This window comes from Gavia stellata, chromosome 2 (assembly GCF_030936135.1).
Source record: "Gavia stellata isolate bGavSte3 chromosome 2, bGavSte3.hap2, whole genome shotgun sequence".
NCBI lineage: Eukaryota > Metazoa > Chordata > Aves > Gaviiformes > Gaviidae > Gavia > Gavia stellata.
The window spans coordinates 77,707,816-77,734,623 of NC_082595.1; the positions used below are offsets into that span (position 1 = coordinate 77,707,816).

The following is a 26,808-nucleotide window of genomic DNA, read 5'->3' on the forward strand; positions in this document are numbered from 1 at the left end:
AGCTATCTCTTGTATCTGATAAACAAACCTGAATGAAATAATGTGGCCCATTAGGATTTTCTTAGGCATCTTTCAGGGCCCTGACACTTCTTTGTTGACTCGCTTGTGAAATAAGCTCGTGATCTTTGCCTTGTCAGTGTTGGGCAGCTCTGCATAGGATCTGCATGCAAGATACCATGGTGCTTTTTTATGTGAATAAGCATCTGTTAGGAATCCCACAACAACCACTAATTTATTCCATATAAACAGCAGAGAAGTCATGAGAAAATACAGGCTCCTGTTTACTACCAGCCTGGCCTACCATCACACAAGCACATTTAAGTGCTGCATTTTGATCAGCTCTTGCTGAGCGTAGCAGCCATGCTTAATTTATCTTGTCTAAATTAATGCACTGAGTAGTGACCGCTTTCACTGGACGTGGAGATGACTTAATTTATGGATTGGTGAAATCAGTCTATTTACACAGAAAAGCACATTGAGAAAAAAAAGCAGAAAATGCCTAACCACCTTGGTTTTTTGCACAAGCCCTTGAGAATAATCTGTAAATTTTCAACTGAAGATCAGCATAATTCAGCATGTTGCTGTTTTAGAACTACATTGCTATATTTACTATGAAATGGTGGACGAGATCGGACATAATGCTTTAAATTAGTAGGTGATACAATCATTTATGTTACTTTTAATGCGGGAGTAACAAGTTAAGAATTAGCAGTCTGATGGCAAATAAATCTTGACAAATCAAAGGAGTACATTTTGAAAAAAGTTTTGAATTACTGATGCGTAAATTCAGAATCTAGTATCAGAAAGTATAAATTCAGCATATAACTTTTCTTTTGAATATGGATCAAGTTTTCTTTTAAAAATAGCAAGGACATTTCCCCCCATGTATGAAAAAATGTTTCAGAACATCAGCCTTCTGAAAACTCATGAGTCTCCATTTATTCATGACCAATTTGTTCCTGAAAGAGTTCAGAGCATGTGGACAGTTTCTGTTCAGATCAAGGAATACTTTTGCTTCAGACAAAAGTAGCAGTTTAAGGAGGAAACGAGACTGTTTTGATGTATATACGTCATGTGGACTGCTGAGGTGAATTAGGAACTTGAAAAATGCATATCTCTTCTGATTGAATCCTTACAAATATATAATGGGAATAGAAACAGAAGCTATAATGAAAATCACTAGCATTGTCAGAGTCAAAAGTGAAAGCATGATTGCTTAGTTGAGAGAAAAAATTGTAAAGGAGGCATGAAGATAGGATGTTGAATAAGAAGAAGCTGGAGAAGATGGATAGATGAGTGAATGTGCATATGGTAAAAGCAAGAGGCTACAAAATTAAAACTAAAAAGATATATGCAAAGCTATGTAGACAAGCCAGAAGCTTAGAATACTTTCAAAAGAGTTTTTGTATAAGGTAGGAAAAGACATTAGAAGTCAATAATTCAGGTCCTAAGCCATCCACTGTATAATCTTACAGTAATGTTTTGGGCATCTTCATAGTAAAATTTGCCTTCCTTGTGCCAGTACACTTAATATGAAGATAGCATGCTGGTATTTCTATCAAAATTTCCAATAGGAGCTACAGGAAAGTGAAAATATGCGTAGTTCCATCATGACCATAGTTTCGTCCCATTTGGGGGGCTGTCTGTGTATGTATGTGTTTGTGTGTGCATTTAGAAAGAAATACTTCTTGTAAATGATTGATTTTTATATAAACATTTTGCTGCTTTTGGTGAAAGTAGACTTTTTTCCAAACTTTTTTTTACCCAAGAAGTTTTCTGCTTTGTAGAAGTTAATGGGTTTTTACTTCAAGCTCAGCATAAACAATCTTTTAAGCATGAAAAAACTGCAGTTCTAGAAAGTATCTCCAAAAAAAGATGGCTCTGTTTTTAACAAAATGTCTTTCCTTTCACGTGTATAACCCATGCTATGACCAAAGTAAAGGAGAAACAATCATAATTCTGTTCCTTTGGCTGTATCTTTTGGATACCCTCCAACATAAAATGCATTAGCACAAAAATGTACTTGTCCTTAATTAATTTATAGCTTAGAGCAGAATACCATAAATAACAGTTAAACTTCAGCTGCAAAGGTTTTAAGGTCATGGATAAAACATTGTATAAAATTTTTAATAAACCTTAAACATGCTAGAGGAGAATTAGAACTAATTATCAATAATCTTAGGAATTTCAGTGATGGGCAACTGAATGTAAAAGATGTTTATTTTTTAATACATTTGGGTTATGTTGAATTCATTGTCATTGTGGGAAAGAAAATTATTTAAGTTTTACCACTACCCTGAACAAATACACTTACTAAACTGAACTATTTGGTTGGGGTTTTTGATTTGATTTGTTTTGTCTTGTTTTTAAATAGCTTGAAGCATATAAAGTATGCTGGCATATCTTGTTCTGAAGCATGCATGGTTGAAAGTTACAGAATCTGCATGATATACTATAGCTTTATACAGGAACACAGGACTGGAAAGGATCTCATGGGTCATCAAATCTATTGTCCTAATATTGCAGGAATCCCATTTTATAATCCCCTTCATAAACTTTTCAAGTTCCACTCTGAGTGCAGTTAGGATTTTTGCTGCTGTTACTCCAACTGGAAAATTGTTCCCAAATCTCGTTGCTCCAAGTGAGAACCTGTTTCTGGTTTCTAGCACAGATTAAATTCTGGCCAATCTAGGTGGAGGAGTTCCCTTGCCAACACTGTCATTTAGTTTAAACGGCTCTCTCATCTCCCTGATGTTTGCCTCCATGATGTATTTATAGACAGCAACTGGATCCCTTAACAGCCTTTATTTTGCTAAGCTAAACAAGCCAAGCTCTTCATTTTGTCTTCTCATATGATAGGTTCCCTATTCCCCTGATCATCCTAGAAACCCATCTTTATACCTGAACATGTCTGAGGTAATGTGCTACAAATGACAAAGTACAACAGTCCTGTGTAATAGCATAATAAAAGAAACCATAGTAAACAGAGTAATAATTTCAGGCTTGCAAGGATGTTCTGTGCCAAATATTTAGGAGGTTGAGTAAAGGTTTTGAAATCTTCTAAGGGGATCTTTATTGAAAATAATGGGGTTTTTTTCTAAGTAAGTTGTTGATTGAACTTGCAGTATGAAAGGTTTTAGGGTTTTAATCAAAAGCTGGGAAATCAATGAAAATTATGATTTGGTTGAGACCTTCAGCCAGCATAGTATGCAGTTAATTAGATTTGTGGCAGTAATCACTGAAGAAATGGGTCTGGCATTTAGGAAGTTTGTTTGACAATAATGACTGAGAAAATTCCTATGAACACAATTGAATTCACACGTTGTCTTTAAGAAGCTTCAGAGGCAGAGTTCAGGGGTTTGGTTCCCTGCAGTTAGCTCTGCAGAGTGCTCCTGTCAGTGTGAGCCACTGGAAAGCAGAAGAGAATGTGGGGACAACTGATCCCACCACCTCCCAGGACCACAGAGAAAAGGATAATTGGTCAAATCCAATATCCCCATGTCTCTTGTGCCATAGCTTCTTGGAAAACTCCAGGAAATTCCTGACTCCCAGCTGTTAAGACTGTGACAGTGATCTTTTTTGGCTGTTTTACTTCTAATCTTTACTGAGTCGATAGTTTAATCAAGTTTCAAGGGGAGCTTCATAGAGAAACTTTTTCCGAGTCGTGCCGAGTCTGCCATGCCAGCGCTTGGGGCCACGATCACTGGAGTGTAGGATGCCTCTGCTAGTGTGGAGGAGAGACATTGTTGGGTTGATTTGGGGGGCATTTGTTTTTCTACAATCCTTCTTTTCTCAGGAATAAACACACTGATTTCTTTTTTAGTCTTTTTCTGTCCTGTAGCATAAGGAAAAAAGAGCTTTTGTAATATGCTGTAGGAAAAGAGAAGTACAAATTTAAGCTGGTAGATGCACATACGAAGATCGATGAACATGAAAAGCTTTTAAAATACAAGCAATTTCTTAAGCAAGAGCAAAGGGGAATCCCAGCCGTGATTGCAAGCAATTAAATACACAATCAAGGAAATAGATGTCAGGGTACTGCATGGGTGGCTGCTCCCTGGGGGTTGGCAGCAGGGGCAATCCCCATGGGGATGAGTGGGCTGGAGGCAGGCCCTGCTCTGGGCATCAGATGCTTCCCTGGGGATGGGGATGGGCTGAGGCCGGGATGGGCTGTGGTCCCACAAGTGGGCCTGGCTCAGTGGGGTCCATGGCCGGGCAGGGCAGGGCAGGGCTGTGGGGAGCTGGTGACTGGCCCTTCTGCGGCGATGCTGGGGCAAGGGCTGATGACCCCGGGGGGCTGACATGGGGCCCTGGGCCCCCGTGTGATCCCTCAGCATGACTTGGACGGGCTGGAGAGTTGGGCAGAGAGGAACCTTCTGAAATTCCACAAAGGCAAGTGTAGGGTACTGGACATGGGGCGGAATAACCCCATGCATCAGTACAGGTTAGGGGCTGAGCTGCTGGAGAGCAGCTCTGTGGAAAGGGACCTGGGAGTCCTGGTGGGCAACAGGGTGACCATGAGCCACCAATGTGCCCTTGTGGCCAAGAAGGCCAAGGGCATCCTGGGGTGCATCAAGAAGAGTGTGGCTAGCAGGTCAAGGGAGGTTATCCTCCCCCTCTACTCTGCCCTGCTGAAGCCACATCTGGAGTACTGTGCCCAGTTCTGGGCTCCCCAGTTCAAGGAGGACAGGGAACTGCTGGAGAGGGTACAGCAAAGGGCTACAAAGATGATTAGGGGGCTGGAACATCTTTCTGATGAGGAAAGGCTGAGGGACTTGAGTCTTTTTAATCTGGAGAAGAGAAGACTGAGGGGGGATCTTATCAATGCTTATAAATACTTCAGGTGTGGGTGCCAGGAGGATGGGACTAGTCTTTTTTCAGTGGTGCCCAGTGGCAGGACAAGAGGTAACCAGCACAAACTTGGTCATAGGAAGTTCCATGTAAATGTGAGGAGGAACTTCTTTCCTTTGAGGGTGGCAGAGCACTGGACCAGGCTGCCTAGAGAGGTTGTGGAGTCTCCTTCTCTGGAGGTATTCAAAACTCGCCTGGACACATCCTGTGCAACCTGCTCTAGGTGAACCTGCTCTGCTCTGGTGGCGGGGTTGGACTAGATGATCTCCAGAGGTCCCTTCCAACCCCTATCATTCTGTGATTCTGTGATTCTGTGATTCTAATGAACATTTCTGACGGTAATAGTTGTCATCAAGCAGTTGATTTGATAGTGGAAGCTGTCGCATGCCACCTGCCCCCATGGTGGCCTGTGGGCCATGGGAAGTAGCTGCCCCTTCATGCATCCCGAAGCCTTCTCCAGCGATGCTGGTGGGCTGTAGGGTGCTTGTCAAAATCAGCTTCAGTTTGTGTCCTATTCTGACTAGCTGCGCATAGCCAGACCTTCATGGTGCCCCACCAGACTGTCCATCCAGAAGGGCTTGCCCTTCGTTGTATCATCCCCAGTGTGACAGCTGGGACTTGGAGCTGTGAGGGAGTGAAAAGCAACTTCGAAAGCTCTTTGCTTTCCCTGGCTGTTCCTTTGAGGGTCCTGGGAACTGTGGCTTGTAGATCAATGGGAAGATGGGGACTTCCGTCAAAGCTGTCGTTAGGGTATCTTGGCCAACCTGCCAAAGAAAACTTCAGCTTTCCTTCTGCTAAGTTTGGTTCCCTGATCCATGGTGCATTGGGGGAACGGGGGCATGCATATGTGAGCGAGGAAAGCTGAGAGGCTTTCTCCAAAACAAATCTACAGAGAATCAATAGCTTCATATTACTACACTGAGAGCAACAAACAAAAATGATTCTGTTTAGTGCATGTGATTAAAACTCTCAACAACCGGCATGGAAAAAACAGCCCAAGAGACATCCTGCTGTGCAAAGGGCTGTGATGTTATTGTAGCCCTGTTAGGTTAAAGATGCTAGTGAGGCGAAGTCTGCAAGCAAAGCTGCTTCTGTCATTAGCCTAACGGGTGGTTAGGAGCATTTTTTTATGTACCTCTGTGATGGCTGTGAGTGAAGTACCAGCTTTATTAAAGTCAGTGGCAAAATCCCGTGGGCTTTTCTGTACAACACAATGCTGTATAATGAAGAGTATTTTAATTAACAGTGATATTCATCCTGACTGTTTCTTTTGCTTACCACATTTACTGTGGCTTCACTTAGTTAAAATGGAGAGTAAGACATGTATAGGCATACATATTATCTCAATATATTTTAAAGTTTAATGAAGTAAACAGTTTTCTAGAGTAGTGTAAAACATCTACCTTATCCTGATGCTTGGTAAAAGATCAGAGGATGTAAATTACTCAAGTCCTAACTGTGTTCCAGGATGTCTCCTGTTGGGAAGATTTAGGTGTAGTTACTACACTTGTAAAATGACTTTAAAACAATATATAGTGGAAGGAAAGTACTCTTAAGGGCCTGTTTTTAAGCCATGTCTCCTGCGAACAAGGTTTCTGCAAATCGTGAACAAAGCCACTTTTTTTTGCATTCAGTACATCAGATTTTAATCTCATTTAGACTGATGAATATCCAGAGTAACTTCTTTAAACTCAGAAGAGTCAAGAGAAATGTGGTTGGAAAGTGACCTATTAAGCCTTGGTCCACCCTTTTTGTAATCTTAACAATTAGTATGAGCTGATTGACAGAAAACTATTCTTTGCTTCATATACTTTGTGAATTGCACTGAAAATGAAGCTCTTCATTGTGAAAACATGGCTCACTTTCTTTTATTAGCTCTAGATAGTTGCATATTAACTTTTGAAGACAATAGTCTTGATCCTTCCTCTGTTCAAATTAACGAGAAAACTCTCACTGACTTTTTTGAAGGACAAACTTTTTGTAGGGCAAAGAATTAATTTCTGTAAATCCCATGTGCCTCATACAAATTATCTCTACTTTGCTTGTTGTAAACTGTCATGCCAGATGTGATTCAGAGCTTGTGGGTACAACAGTGTGATAACCTGAATTCTTGCACTTGTAGGAAATGCTTTCTACTATTAACAAATAAATAAATAGATGGATAATTGCTCAATTTTCTCTTAGAACTCACTGTTCAAGACTGAAGTTTCCTAAACAAATTTTCAAGAAAATTAAAGTATTTATCAAAAAAATAATGTTTTTTTTCCTATAAAGCCAAATTTTACTTAATATGTTTGCACCAATTTAACTGTGATTACAGCTGGTTAAGATTTCATTGTTGTATCTATCCTTTGTTGTTCATAATGCAATAAATCTTGTTCTTTCAATTCAGAGCAAGGACCAAAAAAATCTACAAATACCAGGTTGGTATTTACTATTTCGCAAGAATTCACATACAGTTTGTTAAGAGATAATGAGGAAATGTGTCATACACTGTTCCAACTGCTATTAACTTAGACATCATAGTAGTTCTGCAAATACCTTAAATGATAATGTCCTTAGTATGACTACATTAAGAGAACTATATAAATGGTTTAAATAACAGTCAGTCTGTAGAGTTGAACAAAATTGTTACTGTTTTCTTTAAAAAGATCTCAGCTTTCTAGAACACCGTGTTCTCCTTGACCAAATGTTTTGCCAAAGGAAAGACCTCCAGAAGCTCTCTGGCACCACCAGTCCTGCCACTGAGCCTGCCTGGGCACATCACTTCTCAGATCCATTGGCTCTGATCTTTCCGTGCTAGCTGTCTCTGAAGTGGGTTTGACCTACCAAACTTTGCTTATACCATAACCGTGCTGCACAGTTGAGAAGGTCAGGGCAGAATTCAGGGAATCCACAAGACGGATTCAAATTCTGTTCACTTATGCAAACAAATCAAATGCATGAGTGACCTTTTATCAACATGAGACTTTGCCTCCCTCCAGCGTTATGGCTCTGTTCCCCACATGCCCTGCAACATCCCCAGCTTTCCAGTAGCAATGCTCCCAGTACCCTCCATGTCTGCTATACCTCCATGGCATTTGGAGTTGTCACCATATCCCCAGACTTCCTTTGATTGCTTTGTGGGCTGTGAAAGAAACTGGTCTGCAGCTCTTGCTGTGCTGTGGATTGCCCAGCTTGGCCAGCCAAGGGAGTCGTGCATTCTCACTGAGCAACTAGAAGTCTGCAGACTGCGTGCAGTGTAACTAATAGATGGGCCAAGCTGGACACGTTACTTCTCTGCTGTCATTTTGTCACCTCATTGCATTGCACATATTCTGCAGAACTAGTCTACTCAATGAGGAACCCAGTGCATTACCTGCCAGCTTTTTCCTTCCCTTGTTACAGCTGCTTTTTTTGGGTGAAGGGGGTTACTTGGTGTCAATTGCTAAATTAAAGCAAAAAGCTGCAACTTGTGGTACCAGCTCTTAGGAGACAGCAGGAGTGCGAGGTTTTACCACTTGGGTTGGTATACTGTATCATACCTGCTAACACGTCACCTAGTGTATTCTGGATTCTTCAGGTCACTGTGCTCTTTCATGGCTTTGGAGACATATGGATAAAGTCAATGGGAAATTCTAAATTAAAAAATATAAGTATTTTCAAGCCACTTTAAGTCTGGAAATCTGTGTTTTCTAGCTGGCCTGCTGGCTGGAAGGCAGAGCAAGCAGAATATGCTGCTTCTCGCTTTGTCCTCGCGTGCAGCCCCTGAGCCTTATCTTTTCTCTAGGGAGCAGCAGGGACCCCAGTCAGCCTCAGGTGGGAGCAGCAGAGCGATGGCACAGGGACACCTCCACCCTCGACTCCCTCCTCTCCCCTCTGGACCTAGATTCTAGCGAAGCCCCTGCTCTGGAAGCATCCCTCGACACAGGTATTACTCCACTCCACATGACGGGCTGTCCAGCTGACACGCAGGAGCTTCCAGGTGGAGCAGCACTCCAATAACATTCAGGAGATGCTGTTGCAGTAGCATGGCTGGATAACAACACTTGAGCTTCCTGCTGATGTCAGCTCCAGGAGGTGACCAAAATTACTTATGTCATCTCTTGTCTTTCAAAGGCTCATCTGAATTGCAGAGCTGTCAAAGCCCTCAGGGACTGTTGAGGATTACCAAGGTCATCCTGAATGTACATTATTTCCCCTGAAATTTTTTAGCATAATGAGTTAATAATAAGCATCCTGAGTTAACAAGTTAACATAACGAGGAACTCTGCAGCAGGCACCACTGACTTTTATGACCATACTCGGTGTCTCACAATATTCTTCTGGGATTTGCCTGTCTTTTAAGACCCCCATTGCTAGTATCACATTGGTTATACAGTAATCTTTACTTCCAGTTTTAAAATGCCTCATGGTCCTGAAACATACTTGGAAATTGTGAACCCAGCTCAAAAACTGAAAGGCAATCACTAACTGATTTTACAAAAATTTCACAACTTTAAGCCCAATATCATATCATATTTTTAAATGTCTGACTCATTTGGAAAGCTCGGCATTGTCTATATTAATTACGGCCCCAGAAGATCTATCTCAACAGTCAGAAAGCAACTCCATTTGTAGTCAAAGATCGCAAACACAATCTTCCTGGAACTGAAAGTTGTACATTGTGCAATTTTTATGGCTTGTATAGTTTTTCTATTTTTAGTTGGTTGAAACCTGCAATACAACATGTAATCCTCCTTAAATTGTCATTCATAATGCTAATTTCCATTAACTTGGCATAAATAAGTTATTTTCTTTCTTAAATTTGTGTAGTTGCTATTTTGCCTAACAATGTTACACAAACAAAACTTTATTTTTCTCTGATACAAAGTTGATGTGAATACAAACTGCTAGTGATGTGTTTCCAGTTATGGAATTTTTAAACCCAATTTAAAAAACCCTGCATTATTTTCTTTTTTATTTAAAAAGGTGCATGCATTATGAAGTCCAATAACTGTTTCATTACTTCAACAAACCATTTATTTAATCCTCCACCTTTATAGGCATTTGGAAAAGTTTCTCTGAGGTTTGAGAAAGCCTAATAAAATTGCACTTTTCAGCTTTTTTGAAGATACAATGGGAAGAACAATTCTGGGATTTTTTTCCTTTCTAGAAATGCATCTTCAAGGTCTAAGAGATCAGTCAGTGACAAGTATTTATACAGAACTCTCCAGCCTTGTTCTTGCTTACTTAAATAGAGATAATGTCATGTATTTGGCTACCTGCAGAAATTGTTTGCGCAACATTACTTCATACCCTGGCTGAGCAGGGAGCGGGGGAGCTAAGCCTGCTGTGGGCTCACCAGTTCCTGATGCCTGTGCCATAATGCTAATTGCTGGGTTCTGGCAATATTTTTATTTTCTAGGCTTTCCTATCCCTTTAATTATAATCCTTTGTCTTTGACACATATGCTTATTTTAACAAGTCCGAGGTTTGTCGAATACTCAGTGTTTGCTGCTTTCCGCAGGGTATGGCTGGGTGGTTTCTAGTGCCTGGAAGGCCGGTGCTACAGCTGAGCCATGCTAGCTGGCATGTGCTGCCAAGCATTTTTCCATGCAGGCTTTTGGTTTTTCTTGATGCCAAAAAGTATCAGTATTTGTATCAGTAAGTACAATTATAATAAAGATTCTTTTGCAAGCATGACAGCTACCTTAGGTCAAGCACATGGCAAACTCCCAGCTGTACAGAGATTCTCTAAATATGGCCATTTCATACCACGTCAGTTTTGCAGTCCTAGAATCGACTAACAAACTGCTGACTGATTTTTATTTTTTTTTAATTTATGCTGTTTTTTTGGCATGGAGTTAATGATGTTGTATGGGATGAATTTAAAAGATATAGTAGGATACCAGATTTTGCAATTAACTTTGATTAAATGAGTTACAGAACTTAATATGGAAGCAAATATTTTTTTCAGGTTTTGACTGAGTTTAATAATTTCTCTAAGACAGTGATACACAAATCCTAAAGCACTATGCTGATAAAAGAAAATCTGAAAGTGCAACTGAATAGAAATGAACATGAACTGATGAATTTAATTTAGTTTCCTAGCTGATAAATACTATAATAATAAACAAATGTATGTATTCCTCAAATTACATTTAGTTTAGCAGAGTCTTTCAGGTTTAAATACTCTTAATAATTCAGTAAGGAAATTTTTATTCAACATGAGGACTTTGTCCTGACTTTTCTGAAAGCCTTGTGAAGTATTATCAGTATATATACAGTGGAGGCTCAGCTGGTTAGTCTGAGCTTGCTTTTTCTGGACAGCTGTGCTTACCAGTCTGCTACTGGGTGCTCTGGAGACCTGCCCTTTAACTTTCAGCTGGGCAGGTCTGAAAAAAACCCTTTCACCTCTGAAAGTCCTGCAGTGTGCATGTGGACAGATGCAGATAAGGAAAAGCTCTTATCTGTGGCCTATGCAGTGAATATTAAGAGGAAAGAGGTGGTACTCAAAGCTCGCTTAGACATTGTCGCTAGGTGTAGAAACCTGAGTGAGGTTTATTCTCACTGGGAGTAAAACAGTATGTGAAATGTGAAATGAGCACATGAGAATATTTTGTTACATCTTGTTTCTTAAGATAACTAAATATAGCACCTTAATATGATGAGAGGTGAATTTGCATCCTCACAGGGGGAAAACTGGTTAATATTCCTTTTCCGAAACCACAGGTGAGACGCTAAAAAGCAATAACAATACCATTTTGAGCAATTCAGAGGCAGGAGGAAAGATTAGGCTTTTGACCATAACTAGCATTTACACCTAAGAAAGCCTGGGCAGCGCAGGGTCCGGCTCACTCCCCGCAGAGCCAAGACATGATGGAGCTGCCAACAGTGACCACATCGGGTCCTTGCCAAGGCCATGGGTCCACCACACATGCACAGGAGAAGCAGCCCAAAGTAATTTCTCAGTCACCTAAACTTCCTTGAAGGCAGCTGAAAAATATTTAAGTAAACAAATAAGTAATACTGAGACATTACATAGCTGCTGGGTCAGACAGTTTTTCAGTAAATAAAGAGAAACAGTGATTTCTCTATTTATATGCTGCTTTCTTACCTGATTTCTTACCTGATTTACCAATCATATACCATCTGTATATGCCGCTCCCCCTTCTTTCTTTGGATGATGACCAAACTTCTTGGCATTATTGTGAAAAGCCAAATCAGACTTTTAAATCTATATTGAGAGACCCAGTGATGCCTTAATATTTAAAGGCAGCCCCCAAGTCCCTTCAGCAACACTGAGACCCACATTGCTTTTCTGTCATCCACCTCCTCATAGGAAATAGGAACTTGACAGTTTTGTGATTAATATTTTTCAAATTTACCTTAATTATTAAAAATGAGTCTCTAGTTTCACTTGCTCTAACTAAAAGAAAGCTAACATAGATCCATTGCTTATTGTTGTTTCTTAATTACTTGTTTTGGGCAATAATGGCCAAATTCCCCCCATTTTCCTGCCAAGAAAGAGAGTTCAGTACAAGGAGTTGTGGCTGGAGAGTCAAATGAGCTCATTTCCCAGTTAGGTAGCTTAGTAAGGGTTAGCTTTTGACTCTTTTCAGTACTTTTTAGAAATACGGGGTTCTCTGCTCTTCTCGACCAGAAGTGTCCCTGCGGCAGTGGTCTGTGTACTGATGCCTTGTAGAAAATCCATCCCAACAGCACAAGCCACTTGAGTTTGTGACTTCACTTGCACAAAGTTGGCAGGGTTGGTTATAGCAGGGACTGTGGGGGGTGGACACAGTCCCACAGCCTCTGTCATGTCCTACCATTTGCCACCATGTGTGGCACTGTGCCAGATGCTGATAATGAGGTGCCAATACCTGCTATTGCCTCCCCACCCAACAGCAAAATCGGCTTTTGTGATGATGCATTTATGGATCCAGCACCAGTTTATCAGTCAGCTTACTGATGTGCCCAAATTAGGGGCGCAACCTCTTTAGAGAGGTCAATGGTGGCTCAGAGGGGCAAAACTGAGACCTCCCAGCACATCCCAGGGGCAGGATGCAGGGGTGTCCTCCAGCCATGTCCTCTCGAAGGGAGGCTGGAGCAACACCGCCCTCTGCCCAGCACCTTTTTCCATGGAAAGAAAATCGGGAGGTGCTTTCCTTGATAGACAGGAGCCATAGCGGGCTTCAGCAGTGGTCACTGGAGCTGCATGACTGAGGACAAGGGCAGGCCTGAAGTCTTAACATAGCCTCAGAGAGCTCGGGCTCCATTTCAAAGACACTGCAGATTACGGATGAAACCTAAACTCCTAGCTCAGTCACACAAGTGAGATACTTAAAGCTGAGCAGTGTGAATTTGTGCCAGTGCAGATGATTTTATCTTCATGTAGGCTTGTAAAACACCCACTCCATTTGTAGGAGCTCTTTTTAATATCTTTCCATGGCTCTGAACTGAAATTACTTTCTAAGAAAAGCAGCTAAGAAATTTTTACTCTATCCTAGTGGAAAAAAAAGAAAATTCAACCTTTTTAAAAAGTTAAGTAAGGTAGAGTGTTTGGCTAGTTGCAACGAGACAAACACAATTCACTTAGATTTTATGCCTGTTGAAATTGGATTTTAACAAGTCACAGACATTAAAGCAACTTGAATCTGGCAGCAGGTAATTTTAGCTATGTTAATGCGAGACCAAGCCCATGCAGAGATATTGATTTGCTTCTTCCCTCTCTCTTCCTTCCCTACTCAAAGTAGCTATGCTGTGTTTTCAGCTTAGCCTGACTTTTTGCTCTGAACTAAAAAGCCAGGTGAAGATTTGAGCAGATTAACATTGACAGGCTGTTCAAAAACGATCAAAACCAGCTCAACCTGTAGATGCAGGATAACTCTTCATTCTTTTCAAGTGACGAAATTGGCTAGGGATTTTGAAACCAAGACATTAGAAGAGGCATGTAAATATGGTTTCTATAAATGAAAGCTATTAAAGTGGATGAGGCAATTTTCAATGCCCAGGTGAGGTATCCACAGGTTTTTGTGCTGCTCCCTGTCAGCAAGAGGCATTGGTATTATTTAAATCAGTTAGGCTGACATTTACTTATTTACTTTTTTTGCCACAAGTTCTGAAGTCAGTGGAAAGCCTGCAGGATCGCTGGGAAATAATGACAGTTACTGGGCTGGCACTGCCAGGAATGAAGTAAGACTCTCCTTTCCTTTTACCTCTTTTCAAATAGTAATGACAAGTGAAGGCCAGGGCTTTGAATAATGCAAGGGCCACTCTGGAGCCTCGAAGTGCTAGTCCTCTTATCAGTGACATGAAGCAGAAGAGCTCAAAGTTTGTGCCACAGAGCCCAGTAAAAGCCAGAAGCAGCCTGGTGTGAAGTGGGGATGTTGTGCAATCTCTCTCTGCTTCAGCTGCCCTGTCTCTTCCTGACCCCTGCTGAACTGCTCTATCTCCAGCCCATCCTTCAGAAGCAACTTAAAAATACGCCTCTGGAATAAGTAATATACTTCTGCATGCCTTGACCTAACTTACTTGAGAAAATACTGATTCTTTTCGGTTTTCCCACCACCCTCTGCTTATTTTCTCTCTGCAGACTGTGTATTTATGGTGAGTTGCACTTTCCCTTTGCATGGCTGATTAGTTTTCCATTTCCTTTGTTTGTAAAGGAGCAGGCTGTGGAAAGGAAGGGCTGTAAATTAAACAGTGTCAGCGCATGAGCACAGATACTGGAAGGTGAATGTCTGTACTCTTATTAAACTGTTGGAGTGGTCCCTGGCACACTTTTGGCCAGGCCACTTAACACCCTCCCAAACTATTGAGAGCATATTTTGGGCGTCAGCATGGGCTAGGAGCAATTCCCAGTGGGCAGTGTGGATGCAGCCAGCATGTTATGGATGCTAAGAGGGCTTAAGAGCCTGAAGGATTTTCCAGGACAGCTGGCCTCACAGTCAGAGAGCAGTCCTGGACATGGTTAATCTCCAGTATATATGTAGCCAGAGATTTCCTTTTTTTTTTTTTTTCCAACGGGAAAAACATTATTGTAAAACCACCAAAATTGATAGTGAAACTCAAGGGCAGGTTCAGTATCAGAGACTATTTTTAACTCCTTGCTTTGCAACCAGTTAAACGTGACAGAGGAGGAACCTTTTGAGAGGTGGAAGGCAGCCCAGTCTAACAGAGGGTGTTAAATTCACCTCTCACCAAACGACCAGGCATTCATGTGCAAGCTGGTACTCTGTGTCTATCAACAACTGAAACTTCCTACAAAGGAGTCACTGAGAGAGATTTGGAACTTGCTCCCTGCTTTGGTTGACAGCTGAAATTTGAGATGCTGCAGATGTGTTTTTACACTGTTGTCTCTTGGAGACAGTATTTGTAGAAGATACAGGTCCTCTGTATAATTTTTTTCCCCTTGCTGTAAAATCTGTAAGGGTATCTACATCACGATTATTTTTTGTTATTTTTATAAAACAAAAGAAGGATAAATTAGTCAAATGTAAAATGTTTACTGGTTTCAGCAAAATCAGAGCTGTGCAAATCATGGCTACTGAAAAGAATACGGGATTCATGATTCACATCTGGTCAGCAAGAGACAACAAACTATTCCCCTCGACCCAAAGCTTGAGGTTTGCTTTTCGGATATTTAGCTTTTTGTCTTGTCTCACACTTGTTAAAATCCAGTTAATTCTGAAATAAAAAATAATTTTAAAGTGAAAAGTTTAAATAGATTTTGTAGAAAGCTAATAGAAGTTAGTTTCTTCATTTCCTAATTGCGTTCCCTATTTGCCCCATGGCTCATTCCTAGGTTAAAGTAGGATTGCAAGGACCACAGAATTATTTTACTTTCCATGCTGTGTTCCCTCAGCGATATATCAGTTTTAGGTTTTTTGGTTGGTCATTGTAAGTATAGAGATAAGGGACTCGGAGGCAAGAGCTGTGATGATTATCAGCCTGCTCCCATCTATTGCTGCTTTCAGCAGTTTCCTGCCATCTTAGAAGCAGAAAATGCATTGTTATAGGAACAGTGGTCTTTAGAAACTACTTACGAGAGATATAGCGTGGTTCGTAAGTCCACAGTATATTTGATCTGGCAGGTTATCAGCTTGGTTCTATGCTGTCAACAAAAAGAAATGACTAATGCTTACCTAACACCAAAGATTACCCATCTGCAGGAGTGAAAAATCTTTGGTAGGCCAGCTAATCTGCATCACCTCTCTTACCATTTTCCAGGCACGTTCTGGCTGTCAGGTGATAAAACAAATGTTTAGTGGGTTTGGACTGAAACTAATGGTGACATTGCTAGCTTTATCTTCATGTGAAGTTCACAGTTTGGATTTCAATTGAAATGGCATTACTCAAAAGGGCAGAAAGCTGTAAAACAGTATGTGAAGAATCTTGACAGGGCACAGTGCTCATCCAGCCCTCAAAGAGTGGCTGTGTCTCGAGACAAGCTCCATCAGCTGGGTGCAAGGTACACAGCCCCAGGAAGCAGGGGCATTTCTTTCCTCCAAGGATCCGTGCTTTTCCTTCAAATCAGAAGTAGTCCTGGACACAGCACACTCCAGTGGGCTGGAAACAGGCTGGGAAGAGGGATGAGTAGGAACCAACCTACTCCCATGTCTCCCAGCTCAGCTGAAACGTGCTAGAAAGGCTGCACCGCAGGCAGCTAGCACTGTTGCCACCTCCCTTGCTCCTGGCCAGTCCCTTTCAGCCACATAGCCACTCCGGAGAAAAAATATCTAAACCCTCATCAGACCTAGCAGCATGTTTGTCTAGTGGTGTCAGCTACTTGAGCTGTCTCTTCTCTATGACTCCTGTTTGTACTTTCTGGCAGCTGGGAAGCACAGTAATCAATACACGGGCAGAGTGATATATAAAAAATTATTTTTTTGACTGAATGATGATCTAATAGCTTATCATTCCTCATGCCTCATGCATCCAAGATGTTTTTCCAGATGAAGCCTGGGAAACATGAATCTTTGTGAAACAAGTCTATTTTACTCCTTAGTTGGTCAGCATGCATTACTCAAGTAAAAGTATTCCAGCTGAAACCACAAGTTTTCCTGAAAATGACAAAATTAATGGAATTATACCAGCATAAACTCTGTTCTTTGTAAATCTGTGCCATAATTTAGCCAGAGAAGAGTTTATCTTGGAATTAAGAAAACGGTGTTAAAGTGGTATAAATCTGCCTTAGTGATGACTGGGTTTCCTGTTTTAGTTTTGTGAAATCCTTTTCTGCTTTCACACAGATTATACCTATTCAGAATGGCACCTGGATATGGAACTTTCAGAAATCTTTTAAATCTTTTTCTTTTCTTCTTGAGAATACATTTATGCTTATTCCTCTTATTTCTTTTTTCAAGCAAAAGAACTATTCTTGATATAATCCTTGGTGAATATAATCCATGTGCTACTATGCTCCACTGTTGTAAGAATCAATTTTAGAAGCTATAAAATAAATCTTTGATAAAGCAAAAAGGCTTTTCTGATTCTCACGCTGTACCTCAACAAGTGTGTCTGCTATAACTTTGCTACTTTTTTACACTATTTGAAAGTAGGATAAAAAGGAAATTTCTGTTCACCAAAGTAGATTAGGAAATAATGAGATAGCTGTGACTTGATAGAAGAAAATAATCTGTGTCCTGCATCCAAAACAGTCACTGCATTTTTGTCAGGTACCCTTAACAGGGACAAATTCTCCTTCTTTCTCATAATTAAAAAGACTCTTTGATGAGACTCCATGTACGGTATGACAAAATGAGGGAGACACCATGACATCCGTCTGCCACAGGGCAGTATCTCCTTCCTGCATGGGCTCCTCTGAGCAATGCCATGGCCTCTCCCCCTCACTGGAGTGCAGGCAGCGGGTGCAACCCAGTCTGCTGCATCTGGCAAAGGGCTTACAGGGCCAGAGGGAGCCCAAAGAGCAGCACTCCCAATGCAGGTGGTGCAAATCCCACTACGGAAGCAGAATCAACAGGATGACATCAACATTTCTTCTTCAGTGCATGAGGCTCAGCACATGTGCTTGGGCGCTGCTCCTCCTAACACCTGTATGACAAGTGCTTTTCCAGCGCAACAAGGAGGCCAGGTGAATTGAATGGCAGCAGTAGTGCTATGTAGCTAGAGTAGCCATAAGTTCTTTCCTAGTCTGTATAAGAATTAAAGCCCTGTGGCTTGGTTATTCAAGCTGTTTACTGAGTAGAGAATTGTCCTGATTCATAAAGTATCCATACCTCCATGCCAATACTCCAACAACAAGGGCAAGCAGCTAACACGTGCTCTCACAAAAGCACATGGATAATGTATAATACTGTCAGAAGGAACAAAGACCTTTTCTTATTTTGTTTTGCAGATAAGTCATGATGCATATGAGGGCAAGAGACTGGGGGAGGGTTAGAGAGCACAATGGATTAGTCGTCTAGGCATGAATGTTTAGAAATTCAGGAAACTCCAGAATTGCTAAGGGTAGATATTTATTCCATTCTTCATTGTATTAGTAATTTAGTTTAACACTCTCCTCTGACCAGCATGACTGAAACAAACACTGGAGTCATCTGCAAAAGCAAAACCAAGAATGAGTTCTGCATTCCCTTGGCACGGTGTTGTTCGGCTATTGCACAGTCCAGAGTCTGATACATGTCTGCTTCATGCGGCGTCCAAGTCCAACTGGGCAGCATTGATCAGCATGCGCCTCTGCATAATGCAGCCATCAGTTCCTACCTGGTACTATGACAACCTCTTGGTAGCGTGATTCCTTCTTATTTCTTCAAGTCAGACAAAACAATAATAATGAACATTTGCAGAGTCCAGGAAAACAGCCTGGAATAACTAATAATAAAACTAACAATTGTAATCAGTCTCTGAGGTGGTGTGAACAGTTGCATCTCTACATGTTTGTCTTGTGAAAACCACACCACTGAGGCCATGTAGCTGGATCCCTTGGGGCTAAAGCCGTCCATTCCTTTCTAGGGTGGTCCTCACTGAGGGCTTCTAAGCCAACAAGGTCAGTTTGGTGTCCCTATCTTCCTCTCTTCCTGACATCTGAGAAGGTGTCATCTTTTTTTGTATTTTTGTTTGGTGTTTTTTTTGTTGGTACCTTCTACTTGCAGATACAGACTGATACTATTTAAACATTTTTCCAGCTCTCCTCCTCATTTATGGGTTATTTCAGATCTGATGGAGGTATTAGATGATATGGTCTCAATTTGGAGTATATTTTGACTTATTTTTCACTCTTGGTGCTATACATTGTGCCTGAGTTCTCAGCAATCTGCCCTGTGTACCAGGTGCTTCTGCACAGCACTTTGCCCCACTCCAAACGCCTGCGCAGCAAAGCCTCTGAAAGGTACAGTTTCCCAGCATACAGTTCCCAAAGCCACAGCTGAGAAACAATTCCAGCTTTGGCTTACTAATAACCCAATTGCACCAACTCTACAATACATTGTTAGCCTGTCAGAAACCCAGCACTTTCATGTGATATCTTAATCTGTTAGATCTGCAACTGAACTCCAGACTACAGATTTATAGCCAAAGGCAACAACCATATCATGGCTGTAAGTCAACTTTTTGTGTGTGTGTGTGTGTATTATAACATCATCATCATCATCATCATCATCATCATTATTATTATTATTATTATTATTATTATTATTATTATTATTATTTTAAGGGAAAGCACTGCGGAGCCAAAATCAGCATGTCCAATTAGCAGGAGGGACTACACGTTAAGTTCAAAGAACCCTTTTGCATTATCTGATTCTAATACCACTAGTAATGGAGCCTGATCTAACCTGTCATTTCAAGAGCTATAGGGAGAACAAATTGCTGTCGATGGGGGAAAGGTTTGGAACAACATGCAGCCTGTCCTCTCCTGACATCCTACTCAGCAAATTCCTCACAGATTTCCTCCTGATGTCAGTAAAACTAACATAAAGGTTATTTCATAAAATCTTGTGTGGATTGCTAACTTGTGAAAACTGAAGGACCCGTGCCCAGAACAACAATACAGACTCAAGTAAATAATCATAGCATTTGTCCTTTGTGCTTAAAGCTTAACAAACGAGTGAAAGAGAGGAGAGGCTGAAGAGTTCCCATGCCAAGTACCAATGCTGTGAGCACATATTGAAATGAGTAGCCAATAAATGTCGAAATCAAGGTGACTGATCATATAAAGGCTTCTTGTTTGACTGGAGACTGTTAGGAAAGGTTTCCAGTTTAATATGCAATATGATGTGGGGTGGAAAAAAACCAGTAGAGTTAAATATTAAATGCTGAAGTCATCATAAATCATACCAGCTATTTCTTCAGGGAACACAATCCCTTCCCCAGATCAGGAATGCTGGAAGATACAGAGACGTGATCAGGGCGGACAGCAGGAGGACATTTATTACCAGTGTTAGACTGGCAGTGTCCCCAGAATCAGTTTTGGAATCTTGGTGAAACAACAGATAGGCAAAGTTTTGGGATTTGCTATTTGCATACCAAAATAATGTCGTGCAACTGGTCACAAACTTTTCTTCTTTATCATGATGCCATCAGAAACACAGACAGATGTCCAAAATGATAATACTAAGCACTCCTTTCCAGCACACAGTATTTCAGCCAAGATCACTGGTATGTTCTGGCTACTTCATGCTGCTCTAATTAAAACTCAGTCATCCTTACAGCTGCTTTGTATTCCTAGAGCACTGCACAACAGCTGGATCATGCCATTGATTTTGGCCCTTGAACTCCTTGGAAATTACAGCGTGAATATCAAAACTTTGGCCCTTTCTGTCACATTTAAGCTTGACTTCATCTGCATCTCTCGCTTCAGCATACAACACCTTTGCATTTGGGTAACATGTTGGAAAAGTATCAACATCGTAAGTGAAGATAGAGTAGGTGTTAGCGTTACGCTGATTTTGGCAGACTTTTACACCAAGAAATGCTGTTAGGGGCAATGTCCCCGAGAGTGACAGACTGTCTGCCACGCTTACTGTGATGTAAGACTTGCTGCAAAATAAATCCACAAGTGCTAAAGAAATTTTAAAAAAGGCCAAGTTTGACTTCCTTTAGTGACAATCATATTCTAATTAGCTAGTTGATACAAAACTCCAGATCAATTGGTTAAGCTGCTCTGCTGCTGTATTAATGAATTTAAAAAAAAAATAAATTTGCATCTGTCCTTTGTGGACCTATATTGAATTTACACCAAGTAAAAGGACACTTTAAATATTCATTCCTAACTTCTCTGTTAGCATGCTTATAAACCTATAGTCAACTACTCAGTCTTTACATGGCTTCATGAATTGTTCTCTCAGCTCTCACAGGGACCGATGGATCAAAGTGGCTGTCTTGAGTTATGATGTGACAGGGTGACACACCACCTTTCATGAAGTCTAACATATCCAGCCAAGTGCATCTGGTTGATTATGCAATGCTTGAGGTGGATGATGTGTCTCAACTAGTCATGAGTTAAATTTAAAAATAATTGTGCACCTTCAGGTCTAACAGTTGAGTCATCTTACTATGGAGAAATCACTAACACAGCATGTTACTAAGCAGAATAGACTGTAATGTAGTAATCTGTTTTCCAGCGGAAAACATATGTAAGACAGACTTGCAATATTTATTCTTAAAACATGTAGGATGTTCTAGAGCCATGAAGCCATTCACTTTAAGCCATGAAAAATAGGTTTGGTTTAGAGATGAAAGTGGCTGGAGGCTGTGACCCACAGGAACTCAGAAGGAAACACTCAGAAAATAGAGACAGATTGAATCCCAAGTGCTCTCTCCTGAGAGGAAGCATGGTTGGAAAGTTTAAAGCCCATTAAAGTTAAACAAATTGAAAAGCCCTATCTGAGAGGAAACATAGTACAATGTTTATTTTTCCATTACAAACCTGAGACCTAAAAGATTTCCTGAGGTTCTCAGGTATTGTTCATGCTTATAATGGAGATCTGTTTTTAGAAAGCGTAATTCATGTGTTTAATCCAAACTGTTTGATGAAAAACACACTGCATAAGCATTCAGGAAGTTGAAGGCCATTGTATACCTGTATCACATATTATTTGGATAGGAGCAGACCTACAATGTAAGGAATCTCATTGTGAAACTCTCTCACTCGAAAACATTGGGTCTAATTCTCTCCCCGTTTATGCTGCTGGACGAATTCCACTGAATTAATGAAGTTAAGACACAAGTAACCAATGATAATAAAAAGACGATCTTCCTGCTGAGTGTGAAACTACCAAAATGCAAGGCTAATGTAAGCAAGACATTTATAACACTGGCCTGAGTCAAGTAAGTAGCAAGCCATAGCAGGCCCAGCGTAACATTAGCCAAGCTGATTAGTCAATGTATTTTAGGTTTTGCCCCATCCCTAGTGAACTGCTGCTCTGAGATCCTTATCAGAAAAGTGTGTGATGTTAGCGATGTTGAGAAGCATCTGTTTGACTAATGAACAAGCTGCAAACTAAATCCAGAGATGAATTTAAGTGAGAGGAAAGATTTGGAAGCAGTGGAGTATTATTCATTAGATCTACTGATATAAAAACTGGGCAAGTTTCAGACATACAGATCCTTCTTCAGCTTTCTTCAGTCTGTTTGTTCACATTGTAGTTGATCTAAGGCAAGATATGCCTCTGTGCAGACCTTGCTTTCTAGTATTCTTAGACTATCTTGGGTAAACTGGATTTAAGTAAAAAGTTAAGGTACCTGAAAATATGACCATATACAAAAGTAAATTGGAGTGAGGCAACATACATAAACTCCTGATGGTTTCCCTTGTCTGTTATACAAGCAGTTTCAAGCAGGATGAAGAATATCTAATTTTTAGGAGACCAACTTACTTTTTACACCTGAGTTTGGCCCTGAACCAAGCCTAAATTCACTATTGCCTTTGTATTGTGTATGACAAATACCATGATTACAAATAACAATCAAGGTCTTCTACAGTTAAACACTGAAAATAATTATGAAGAACTACTTCAACATAACATAGGAAGGTGACAGGATGGCAAGGTGACAGGATAGCAATATGAGTCCACATATAAACATGTCTGAGTATCCTATGCACATCTGTTAATAATGGTAAGTAATGAAATACACACTGATGAACCCATCTTGTCTTCTGTGCCATTGTTAATCAGTGACACAGGACCACACCTTATAGGGTAAATGAGATTTTAAAGGCTAGTGACCTCCCTGGCCAATCTGCAGGGTCAAGGGGGAAGAAAGGAGAGAGATGTTCATAGGAGAAGACGACAGACAGGCAGATTAAGCTAATTTTATTTGAATGTGTTGTTTGGATGACAACTTGAAAAGGGCTGATGGGTAAGAAAGAGAACTGGGAAAAGATTTTAAGATAAGGGCAAGTGGTTTAATTTGATATTGCTGAATGGAGGGAATCAGAGAAGACTGTTGTTTGATGAGGAGGACACACAGGAAGGATGATTTTCACACCTATGTTTTGTGTGGCACCAAGGCTATGTTACTTGTAAACTAAACAGTCCCAGGGCCCCCATTCTGTTCCTGGGGTCAAATAGCACAATCCAGCCATGCTCATACTACTAAACTCTCTTCTATTCCAGAAGAGGGTGGCTGCCTCTGGACCTGGCCTGGGTTAATTCCTGAATTGCGCCCAGGAACTGATTGGGAGAGTGGTAGTTTGCCTGGACAAGAAGTGTGCCAAGGAGTGTGCTAAAATTTAGCAATACAGTAGGTCACCTGCCAGACCTCAGGAACATTTGCTGTCACTGTTTAATTTCCTAGGATAGACATAGTCTAAGAGTGCAGTGTAGGTGCTTAAGAGGGCAGAGATGTGAGCATTCGATGACCACGACCTGACATTTTGGAGAAGCCCTGAATCTTCTGGAAGGACTGCATTGATCTTGCCTGTTTACCTCTTAGTGATTCTATGCCCTCTGTTCTCTTTTTTCAAACTTCTTTTCAACTTTCCTTTGTGGCACTTACTGTCTAATAAACTTGTGCAGTATTTAGCTTAAGATGGAGTTTGCCACTTGATTTAGTCTGCATTCCCCATTTTTCTTGGTTACCAGGAATAAAACCATGGCTTCACTCAGGTAAACTATAGAGTGACCTTTGTTTGTCATGCATTGTCACTTCACTCTCATAGAGAATTTATACTCAAGGAATATACTTTTCTAAAATTTAATTGCATTCCTGTCTCTCAAGTAAACCTCATATTAAAATAGGATCTACTTAACAACCTGATTTGTTTTGTAGTGACGAATTGTGAATGATCAAAATGTTGACTGAAGGAAAGGGAACATTGGAAAACGTTCTTTATCATTTTCCTGCATCACTTTTAAGTTCCATACATTTAAACTCATATCAACATCCTGGCATGCTGAAAAAGATGGTTACTCCTACTTTAGGACTCTATTAAATTTATAATTAATGCCCTGGATTCACTGTCTACCACACACAGAGTTGTTGAAATGGTTGAGCTTTCTACCGCTGTCACTTGAGCATGACAGTATTTTTCAGTTTTTAGAAGATTGTTGTTCTTCCAAAAGGCAGTATTTCCACTGCAGTTTTTTGTAAGTAATTTTGCTTATAAATGCATCTTTATGTTTGTTTCTTTCTAGGTAGGGATGAGATCCCGAAACCAAGGTGGAGAAAGCTCGTCTAACGGGCACTTCTCCAGTTCCAAGCCTGTCATCAGCCATGCAGAAAATGAAAAACTTCAGGAGGATGCCAAGAAAAAGAACAAACCTCATCGGAAGGAAGATGAGGTCATGGTTTCAGCAACTGTCAAACGGCACTCAAAATCACCTGGACCTACTGAACGAAAGAACAAGAAGTCCATAGAGCTTTCTAAAGAGGACTTGATAAAACTCCTCAGTATAATGGAAGGAGAACTGCAGGTAAATTAAACATTTTTTTTCTATATTTTCTATGTATCTATTTATTTTTAGGTTGTCCAAGATGCACAGGGCTCAGCTGACAGCGACATGCAAGTTTAAGGCAAAGGACCATAAGGAGAGAGCAGTGGTAGCTGGTGTTCAACAGGATAGTCACAGTTTTAAGTACTGCTTTATTTACCACCTCTATCTGCAGCTACCAAAGCATCGAAATTATAAACACCTGTCAGAACTGACAAAGAAAGGGGGATCTGAAGGTCTTGAACACTTAGAAAGAGGCAGAAAACAATCACAGGGAAATCAGTTTGGAAAAAGGCAAGCAAATACAGTGAGTGTAATTATAATCTTCAATGCAAATATTCAAGGGGCGAATCTGCAAGTCATACTGAAAAAAGGACTTAAGATGGCCCCTGGACCTTCTGCATATTCAAATGTTGCTCAGGGCCCAGCCAAAGCTCTCCATGTCCCGCCTGGCCTCCAGCACTCTGCACATTCCCTGCCTTGCAGAGGCCCGTTAGTTTTATTTCTTGGAGTAGTGCTCGCTTGAAAGTTTTCTCAGTTGTCCTGATTTGCATGTTTATTCAGCCCAGTAGTAAGTCTATGATGGCAGACAATCTGATTTTGTGCTTTACTTACATACCCCAAACTTTCATCCAGTTTTGAGGATTCTTTTAATTCCTAATAAATCACTGAGCTCTCAGGAGTCTCAGCCTTCAGGGAAAATACGATTTCAAAATAAAGAACTGAAACATGGTATTTCAAAAAGCCAATACGAAGACTTCTGACTTTTCAAAATTTCTCCCTATTTGTGGTAGGACTGCTTGCCAAATTTATACATTCTTTTGTTTGCACTTTAATGATATTTTTCACTGAATCCATGGACAAGCAGAAAAAACCTGCCCAACCTGTGTGAAAATATTTTATGCCTCAAACCCTTTATTCGAGTTAACCATCATTATTTAGCATTTCATATAAGGCTTTACTTTTCCCCTGAAACCCACATTCATAACATTTTAACTTTAATTTTGGACTTGTTACCACTTTATCTGATTAAGAGAAGCAATTGTTTTGGAACTGATTGGTTAATTTCTTTGCTATATGAGTCACCTGAGTTGCACCATTACCACAACGCTGAGATTTCATTTTATTAAGTATCACTCTTCCCGTACATAATTCACCTTCAGTTTGTCAGAAGGTACTTTCAAGTTTCAGGAAATATGCATTCAAAGCAAGTAATTTTGTCACAAAGACAGAGAACAGTCATTTTGCAGAGAAGAACTGGGGAAATAAGCTAGAAAGATTGTTGAATGCAATTTTGCAAAGGAAAAAACCCTTTTATCATTACAGAACAGTATCCACATTTATACTGCTTCATTTTACTTTATACAAAAACTTGTATATGTCATTTCCTAAAAGATGGAGCTAGCATGCAGCTTCAGTGGTGAAAAGAGCCAAACCTCATTAGAAATGTATCATGCTCGTGTTGTTCAGAAAGATTTACCCTGAAGTCACCTTTGTGGTCGGGAAAGGGGAGGCAAAGAAAGTCACTAATGCTTCCTGGGTGGCAATAAATGCAGTCTTTATTTTTATCTCTGAGTAATTTTCCTGTTCAATACACGGAAATGTGGTTCTTCACCATAGTCTTTTACTTCGTAGGGGAGTTACACAACCTTTAAAGGACTGCCCATGTTCTCATTATCCCTGTGGGGATGGTGATGGTGGGGACAGCTGCCATCTGCACTGCAATATGGGTTGAAATTCCTCACCAAGATGACACTCCCATTGCCCTGGACAATACTTTTAGGGATATTCATACGTACAGACCCCACAGAGATGCTTAGGCATTGCTAAAGTTTCCTGGCATCACGGGAGGATTGTGAGGACAACCACATTGGTAGCTGTAGAGTGGGTCTGTTCTTCTGCTCCCTACGGCCAGGCAGGGAAGAGAATCATTATTCTTTTCAATCCATAGGAGTTTTTAATTTCATTTAACCCCCCGCCATTTGAGTTAGTTATTTACCTGGTACCTGTGTTGAACCATTACTGAAGTGGGCAAGCTACAGCACTTTGGCTTGAGATGAGAGCCTGGCTTTGATGCTACAAATGAAGATGAGCCAAG

General features: G+C 40.6%; 1 protein-coding gene across 3 annotated transcripts in view; it reads left to right on the plus strand.

The window, feature by feature from the left end:
• Nucleotides 1-26,808, plus strand: part of FILIP1 (filamin A interacting protein 1) — a 109,732-nt gene that overhangs the window by 19,895 nt on the left and 63,029 nt on the right. For 2 of the 3 annotated variants that reach the window (XM_059835765.1, XM_059835762.1), the window contains exons 2-3: nt 8,621-8,761; nt 24,414-24,692. In XM_059835765.1, the coding sequence (XP_059691748.1) occupies nt 24,420-24,692 (273 nt within the window). In that variant the 5' untranslated portion in view covers nt 8,621-8,761; nt 24,414-24,419. The remainder of the gene's footprint in view (nt 1-8,620; nt 8,762-24,413; nt 24,693-26,808) is intronic. The other variant, XM_059835763.1, reaches the window with a different exon arrangement.